This window comes from Budorcas taxicolor, chromosome 7, assembly GCF_023091745.1.
Source record: "Budorcas taxicolor isolate Tak-1 chromosome 7, Takin1.1, whole genome shotgun sequence".
NCBI lineage: Eukaryota > Metazoa > Chordata > Mammalia > Artiodactyla > Bovidae > Budorcas > Budorcas taxicolor.
Genome location: NC_068916.1, coordinates 14,195,846 through 14,205,276, shown reverse-complemented (window position 1 = coordinate 14,205,276; position 9,431 = coordinate 14,195,846). Strand labels below are relative to the sequence as shown.

At 39.7% G+C, this 9,431-nt stretch overlaps 1 protein-coding gene across 1 annotated transcript; it reads right to left on the bottom strand.

Annotated features, from left to right (window-relative positions):
* Positions 1-4,371: 4,371 nt before the first annotated feature.
* On the bottom strand, positions 4,372-5,414 carry LOC128050511 (putative gustatory receptor clone PTE01). Its single transcript, XM_052642766.1, has one exon. It carries the CDS (start codon positions 5,287-5,289, stop codon positions 4,372-4,374), a length of 918 nt encoding a protein of 305 aa, XP_052498726.1. The 5' UTR covers positions 5,290-5,414.
* Between the last annotated feature and the right edge of the window lie 4,017 nt (positions 5,415-9,431).

Here is a 9,431-nt window from a genome sequence, read left to right as displayed (position 1 = left end):
ACTGGTTGGGGCATAGACTTGGATTACTATGATATTGAATGGTTTGCCTTGGAGACCAACAGAGATCATTCTGTCGTTTTTGAGATTGCATCCAAGTACTGCATTTCAGACTCTTTTGTTGACCATGATGGCTACTCCATTTCTTCTGAGGGATTCCTGCCCGCAGTAGTATATATAATGGTCATCTGAGTTAAATTCACCCATTCCAATCCATTTTAGTTCTCTGATTCCTAGAATGTCGATGTTCACTGTTGCCATCTCCTCTTTGACCACTTCCAATTTGCCTTGATTCATGGACCTGACATTCCAGGTTCCTATGCAATATTGCTCTTTACAGCATCGGACCTTGCTTCTATCACCAGTCACATCCACAGCTGGGTATTGTTTTTGCTTTGGCTCCATCCCTTCATTCTTTCTGCAATTATTTCTCCACTGATCTCCAGTAGTGTGTTGGGCACCTACTGACCTGGGGAGTTCCTCTTTCAGTATCCTATCATTTTACCTTTTCATACTGTTCATGGGGTTCTCAAGGCAAGAATACTGAAGTGGTTTGCCATTCCCTTCTACAGTGGACCATATTGTGTCAGACCTCTCCACCATGCCCGCCTGTCTTGGGTGGCCCCACAGGGCATGGCGTATTTCACTGAGTTAGACCAGGCTGTGGTCTGTGTGATTAGATTGACTAGTTTTCTGTGATTATGGTTTCAGTGTGTCTGCCCTCTGATGCCCTCTCTCAACACTTACTGTCTTACTTGGGTTTCTCTTACCTTGAACATGGGGTATCTCTTCACAGCTACTCCAGCAAAGCACAGCCACTGCTCCTTACCTTGGACGAGGGGTATCTCCTCACCACCGCCCCTCCTGACCTTGAATATGGAGTGGTTTCTCTCGGCCCTCCTGCGCCCACACAGCCACCGCTCCTTGGATGTGAGGTTGCTCCTCTGGGCAGCAGCCCCTGACCTCGGATGTGGGTAGCTCCTCTCTGCCCTTCCTGTGCCGTCTTAGCCTGGCACTCACGACCATCACCCCTGACCCTGGACATGGGGTATTTACTCTATTTTGCCAATGTTATACATCATGGAAAGGCATTTCATGAATGTTGTAGAAATTTAAGATTAATAATCAAATGTGCATATTCCATTATAATATTCTTGAATTGAAAAATTCATATGTTTACTTATCTTTAGACATTTTTAAGATGGTGCAGTCTGAAAATAACAGCTAGAAAACTTTACAGAACAGCCTTGAAATTAAACCATATACACAGAAGAGCAAATTTCCTTTGGCTTTTTCCACGATTCCTTGCCTATCATTTGCTGAGATGAATGGAGAATAAATACAATATTTTAGAACATATATTTAACATAATATTTTAAAAGTAATAGTAATTTTAATGTGCTATATCTTTTCCCACTGAATAATATGAATTCATCTTCTGTTACATGGATTCCCTTCTTTACTATTTACCTTTCAATCAATGCAGTTTATCCTTGGTTGGAAAATGTAAAGCAAATTAATTTAGTTATGGAAAGCTTTCAGAACACCAAGATAATTACCACAAAAATGATGTGTGACATCTGTTAGGAGTTTCAAAAGCTCATTTTGTAGAAAACAAAAGGAGCCCCAAAACTGAGTTATCCTGACTGAAGACTGGGAAGCTTGGTGAAGTCCTAACCAGGATGCCACTGCTCAAAGGAAACACTCCCCTTTCTGACAATGTGGTTCTTTGCAATCCTACAGTAATATAAAAGAAGAACTGATTCAAGTGTATTCTTTTTAATGGCCGAGTAATATTCCATTGTGTATATGTACCACAGCTTTCTTATCCATTCATCTGCTGATGGACATCTAGGTTGCTTCCACATCCTGGCTATTATAAACAGTGCTGTGATGAACATTGGGGGTATATGAGTCTCTTTCGATTCTGGTTTCCTCAGTGTGTATGCCCAGCAGTGGGATTGCTGGGTCATAAGGCAGTTCTAATGAGGTGGGTGAAACTGGACCCTATTATACAGAGTGAAGTAAGCCAGAAAGAAAAACACCAATACAATATACTACTGCTTGGAAGGAAAGTTATGATCAACCTAGATAGCATATTCAAAAGCAGAGACATTACTTTGCCAACAAAGGCCTGTCTAGTCAAGGCTATGGTTTTTCTAGTAGTCATGAATGGATGTGAGAGTTGGACTGTGAAGAAAGCTGAGCCCCAAGGAACTGATGCTTTTGAACTGTGGTGTTGGAGAAGACTCTTGAGAGTCCCTCGGACTGCAAGGAGATCCAACCAGTCCATTCTGAAGGAGATCAGTCCTGGGATTTCTTTGGAAGGAATGATGCTGAAGCTGAAACTCCAGTACTTTGGCTACCTCATGGAAAGTGTTGACTCATTGGAAAAGACCCTGATGCTGGGAGGGATTGGGGGCATGAGGAGAAGGGGACAACAGAAGATGAGATGGCTGGATGGCATCACCGACTCGATGGTCGTGAGTGTGAGTGAACTCTGGGGGCTGGTGATGGACAGGGAGGCCTGGCATGCTGCGATTCATGGGGTTGCAAAGAGTCGGACACGACTGAGTGACTGAACTGAACTGAACTGAATGCATATATATGGAATTTAGAAAGATGGAAATGATAACCCTGTATGCGAGACAGCAAAAGAGACACAGATGTATAGAACAGTCTTTTGGACTCTGTGGGAGAGGGAGACGGTGGGATGATTTGGGAGAATGACATTAAATCATGTATATTATCATATGTGAAACGAATCTCCAGTCCAGGTTCGACGCATGATACAGGATGCTTGGGGCTGGTGCACTGGGATGACCCAGAGGGATGGGATGGGAAGGGAGGTGGGAGGGGGTTCAGGATGGGGAACACGTGTACACCCATGGCAGATTCATGTTGACGTATGGCAAAACCAATACAATATTGTGAAGTAATTAGCCTCCAATTAAAATAAATAAATATATATTTAACAAAATGAAAGAAGATACATTTGTTGTGATGACTTGGGTGATTTAATGATCTTAAGGCATCATTAGAGCCACGTGTAATTGGAAAAATAATATCATCACCTATTTTCCAGTTGGTTACCCCTGACTAAGACATATTATGGATAATTACCCTTCTTACCTGTGCATGTTTTGTAATCATGAAACTGTAGGCATCATACAATGTACTTTTATATCCCATGCTACGATATCAGTAAAAGTTCAGTCAAAAAAGCAATAGAAACCAATTAGCTGTTTACAGATGAATATTTAATATGAAGAGTTGGTTAAAATGTTATTGAAGGACTGAAAGACAAGAAAGAAAAAAGTGGTAACATAGTGATCATAACTGAAGGACAAAGCTACTCTACCAAGGGCTGGAGGGGTATAAAGGGACTCGCTGAGCTTTTAGAGTGAAGAGACATTTGCAGGCCACTGCTGAATATATGTTAAGATGAATACAAGATGGAACATAGACCACAAGATGGAATGTGATTTCAAATGCCCCACCCTAAAGCAAAGGCCAGGTGTACGATGTAGAGAAGCTATGTGGAGAAATTTATTGGATATAGTGGGGAAAACACATTGCTTATTACCACATCAGGGTCTTCATATCTTCCCCCTTTGACTGCTGATCTCTTTTGGATCTTCAGCATTTGTCCATGAGGAATGTTAGGACCCAAGGCATAAAGTTCACCTTTGAAAGAGAGACTTGACTTGGATCAGTAGTTGGATCACTAGAACCACTTGAGAGCTTTTTAAAATCCTCGTGCTTGGACTACACCCAAGTCCAGTTGAATCAGAAACTGGTAGTGAGACCCAGTGGTCAGTACTTTAAACTTCCCAGATGATTTTAATAGAAGTCAAGGCTGAGGAGCAGTGACTTGCAGCTCACATAACAGCATGTGCAGATTTGAAAATAGAATTTACTCTTGAAAATATATAAGAGCTTGGAAAATTTGTACATTTTTGGTATATTAAAGGGGAATTATTAATCTTTTGAGGATTCTTGGGCTACCAAAGATAAAAATATAGAATCTCCATAGATATAATGAGATTCTGTCAAGGAGTGATTTTGATACAAAAAAGATCTTAGAACTCTCCACTGTTATGTTAAAACATGTGTGTGTGTGCATGCTCAGTCTTGTTTGACTCTTTGCGACCCTGTGGACTGTAGGCCATGAGGATCCTCTGTCCATGGGATTTCCCAGGCAAGAATACTGGAGTGGGTTGCCATTTCCTCCTCCAGGGATCTTCTGGACTCATGGATTGAACCTGTGTCTCTTGTGTCTCCTGCATTGGCAGGGGAATAAGCTACAGAGAAGTAATATTCAGGTCGAAAGCAAGGAGAGGCATGAAGGCAATAAGAGCTATAAAAATGGTGTCATGAGAGAGGGGGAATTTTTAGATCTCCAGACTTAGTTTTGCTACGTTTTTTAGTATACACGCAAATGGGTTGCGAGGTCCTAAGTTGAGTTTGTGCTACCAGGAACCTCCACAGGGCCCTTTGGATGTCTTTGTTCCTCAGGCTGTAGATGAAGGGGTTCAGCATGGGGGTGACCACAGTGTACACCACCGAGACTGCTGCATCCTTCCTGGGAGATTGTGAGATGGCTGAGCTGAGGTACACACCAAGACCTGTTCCATAAAATAAGCAAACAACTGCCAGGTGAGAACCACAGGTGGCAAAGGCTTTGTACATCCCACCTGATGAGGGGACTCTCAGAATGGAGACAAGAATTTTATAGTAAGAGAAAATGATTCCTGAGATAGAGAGAAAACCAGTCAAGGCACCGATAGTATAGCTGACTATGTTATTGGTGAAAGTGTCAGAACAAGCAAGGTTGAGCAGTTGAGAAGGGTCACAGAAGAAACTAGAAATTTCTACATCCTTGAAACAGGTAAGTTGTAACACAATCACATTGTGCACCTGGGAGTCCAAAAGGCTAACACAAAAGGACACCAAAACTAAGGAGCAACACAGGCATGGGTTCATGATGACCATGTAGTGCAGTGGGTGACAGATGGCCACAAACCTGTCATAGGCCATCACAGTAAGAAGCATACAATCCATACATGCAAAAAGGATGAAAATAGACATCTGAGTCAGGCAACCTGAATAGGAGATGACTCTGCTGTGAGATTGGATGTCCACAATCACCTTGCGAACTGTGGTGGAGATGAAACCGATGTCAACCAAGGACATGTTGGAGAGGAAGAAGTACATGGGGGTGTGGAGGTGGGGGTCAGAGGTGACGGCTAATATGATGAGCAGGTTCCCCAACACAGTGACCAGGTACATGGACAGGAAGAGGACACAGAGCAAAGGCTGCAGTTCTGCATCATCTGAGAGGCCCAGGAGGAAGAATTCTGAGACACTTGTTAGATTTCCAGTTCTGTGTATCTTGGACACCTCTGGAAAAAGAAAACAGGTCTGGAAACAAAGAAAATAAGTAAACAGGCATTGAGACTATGTCCATATTTTGGATTCAAGCAATTCATTTCTAAGATTATACGCCCCATTCCCTTAAGCAATATCTCTCAGTGTGATAAATTCTGTTTAGAATTGTTCCCTCACTGGTTTCTGTGTTATTCACCTGTGTCTATACACTCTTACTTTATAAAACTCCACATAAAAGTGATAGGGAACAAGAATGTTAGAGGTATTACATCCATGATCTCAGTAAAATACAGCCTATTTCTTTAGAAATAATACAGAATCAGAAATTTCCTTCTCCCTCTAAGAAAATACATAATTCAATGTAAAGAAATTAGGACATATATCTTATTTTATTCATGAGCTTCCCTGGTGGCTCAGATGGTGAAGCGTCTGCCTGCAATGCGGGAGACCCGGGTTTGACCCCTGGATTGGGAAGATCTCCTGGAGAGGGAAATGGCAACCCACTCCAGTATTCTTGCCTGGAGAATCCCACGGATGGAGGAGCCTGGCAGGCTACAGTCCATGGGGTCGCAAAGAGTCGGATACAATTCTAGATAGTTCCTTCATTTAGAATATTTACAAATCTCTATGTAATGCAGGACAGTATCACCTGGATCCTAAATTAAAAATGAATGCTTCTAACCAGAACACGCTTTTATATTACATTCAGAGTTTTAGATCATCCTTTGTTCCTTCTGTCTTTCTTACTTCATGAAATAATTGACTATTCAAAAATCAGGGTTATCTTCTTTTAAAATTTATATTTATTTATTTACTTATACATGCCAAGTCTTCATTGTGGGCACGCAGGATCTTTCATCTCCCTTGCAGATAAGTAAGCTTTAGTTGGGGTATGTGGGATCTAGTTCCTGGAGTAAAGATCAAACCAGTGTGCCCTGTATTAAAATTGGAGAGTCTTAGCCAATTGTTTTTTTAAAGTCATTCAGTATAGACTTTATATCTTTGACTTTGCTAAGTCACTTCTGTTGTGCCCGACTCTGTGACCCTATGGACTGCAGCCCGCCAGGCTTCTCTGTCCATAGGATTCTCCAGGCAAGAATACTGGAGCGAGTTGCCATGCAGTCCTCCAGGCAATCTTCCTGACCCAGGGATTGAACCCACGTCTCTTATGTTTCCTGCGTTGGCAGGCGGGTTCTTTTGCCACTAGTGCCACCTGGGAAGCCCCATTTTTGACTTTGGTGGGCTTCATTTTGATCAGTATAGTTTAACTAAGCACTCATGATCATACAGCATTGGTGACTACAAATATGGTGTTAGTGTACAGAGCACTTTCAATTTTTAAACAGCAACAACATTTAAGTATGGCAAAACCAATACAGTATTGTAAAGTAAAAAAAAAAAAGAATCCTTCTTAAAATTTTTACATTATATATAGGATTATTTGTTTCACTACTGTCTCAGTTAAATGTCTGATATGAGAAACCAGGTAATATTTTTGGACATTATTTTGTGCTGGCAGGATAATACAACTTCATTGTATTTTATTTTTTTCAGTTTACTGAAGTGATTGACAAAATTGCATATATTTGAGTTGTGCAACATGAAGGTTTTTTAAAGATATACAAAGTGCTGATTTAATACACAGGGACCTTGGGAATGATTACCACAGTTAAGTTAATTAACACACCTGTCACCTCAAATAGAAATAGAGTTTCTATTCGTGTGTGTAGTAACAGTTAAGCAGATCTCTGTTAGCAGATTTCAAGAACATACCCAGAAAAATTAGCTGTTTTTTTTAACCTATTCATCGGTCAATAGACTATATATCTTCGCTGTTTCAAATAACAGCACATTGACAAGAAATGCATTTATCTGTTTGAGGTTCCAATTTTATTTTTTTGGCATCTACCTTGAAGTGGGGTTGCTGGAGCCTATGGTAGATCTATTTCAATTAGTTTCAGTTTTTAATTTTTAAGGAACCTCCATTCTATTTTCTGTAATGACTGTACCAATATTCATTCTCACTGATCAGGGGCAAGTGTTCCCCCACTTCTACATTCCCACCAACATTTGTTTTCTTTGAAGTTTTTTCTTTAAAAAGTCGTCCAAAGAGATGTGAGGTGAACTTTTATTTAGCTTTAGACTTGCATTTCCAATATTAACTGATGTTGCGTGCCTTTTCGTATACCTGATGGTCTGGTTCTCCTGATCATAAATCTGCATATTTACAGAAGAGGACTTCAGCCCCAGGGAAGGTCCCACAGCCAGGTCAGGACCCAGTCTTCTTAGGCCAAGTTAACAGATTTTCATGTCAACTCTTCCTGGTAAAGGGATCACAATTCTCTTACTTCTGCTGTCTGAAAGTAACTCAGCTTCATTATTTTAGCAAGTCACATTCTGATTTAACTGAAAAAAAATTCTAATTAGTATAATGTAAACACCTCTGGGCCATTTCCTGATCTCTAAAATTATGATAATAATTGGATCTGCCTAACAGGATTATTATACTATCTCTGGTCACTCAGACTCATAGCTCAGTTGGTAGAAAATCTGCCTGTAATGCACGAGACCCTGGTTCGATTTCTGGGTGGGGAAGATCCACTGGAGAAGGGAAAAGCTACCCACTGCAGTATTCTAGCCTGGAGAATCCCATGGACAGAGGAGCCTTGTAGGCTTTAGTCCATGTGGTTGCAAGAGTTGGACACAACTTAGCAACTAAACCAACCACTAATAGGATTATTAAAAGAAAGTCTTAAAAATCATTCATATTGCTTAAACAAGTCGTTTTCAGTTCCAGTTGGCTGATAATTTACATGTTGCTGTTTTTATTGCTGTTCAGTCACGAAGTTGGCTCTGACCCTTTGAGACCCCATGGACTATAGCCCGTCAGACTTGTCTGTCCATGGGATTCTCTCGGCAAGGATACTGGAGTGGGTTGCCATTTCCTTCTCCAAATTTACATGTGTCTTTTAAAAAATACTCGGTTACCCCAGCCTTAGCCTAGAACCAATTTCAGGATCTACAAGTGAGTTTATTGGTCACTTTAATGTGAAGCTGGGCTTGATAAATACTGCCAAAGAGCATGGCCCAACCATTAGTAAAAGCTTCATTAATATTACCAGTTAATGCTATCATCAATAATCCCTACCTATTTTAAAGTATATACATTTAATAATATTTGCTTCAAATCTCATATTTCATAGAGATTTGAAACATTAAAGATAAAATTTAACTTTTCTTGGCATCTCAGCTCCATCCCACTCCTCAGCATACATGTCCCCAAAAGCAACCAATAGCATGAACTTGATGGATATGTTTCCTTGGAAATGCTTTCATAATGTCAATATTCATTTATGTATCTATAACCAGCTTTTGTAAAATCTTCTCTAAACAGAATACTACCCATATTGCCCCTGAAATAAACTTGCTTACCACAATGTTTTGGTTAAGTCTCTTTGTGAACTACAAACAATACTTCAAACATTTTCCTGACACACACAAAAAGCCATTTTCTTCAGTTCATAAACTTATACTATATACATTATTATAAACTTAACAAATTTCCCATATAGCTTTAATTTATCTTATATTTAAATATAATATATGATTTAATACATTTTATTGATATATTAAATAAACATTTAATTTATATTTAACATATTTTTATTTATATCAGTTTCTGCTTACAACAGTCCTATGAAAATTCTATACTTCATTCTGTATCATACTTCTTTGTATATCATATGTGAGTGACAGTCTTCCCAGTTTTAACAGTTGGTGCATAATCAGTTTTACTAATATTAATTGCATACATTTTTTTCAAAGCAAAAATCGTTTTCTGCCAACTGCATTCTCTTTTATTAACCTATCTTTTGAAAATATCCTTGAAGTCTGTCTTGTGATAATTTATTAATAGCTGCATTTGATATTTTCATCTTGTATAGGAAATCTTCTCAACTTTACATTCAAAACTGGAAGGCAAAGTGCATGACGAGTCATTGAAAACCCTATAATCCTTCATGTTAGGGCCATTATGGCCTCTG

What these genes read in the sequence shown, in the direction of transcription:
- LOC128050511 (XM_052642766.1), bottom strand. Translation starts at nt 5,289, where the DNA reads ATGTACCTGGTCACTGTGTTGGGGAACCTGCTCATCATATTAGCCGTC.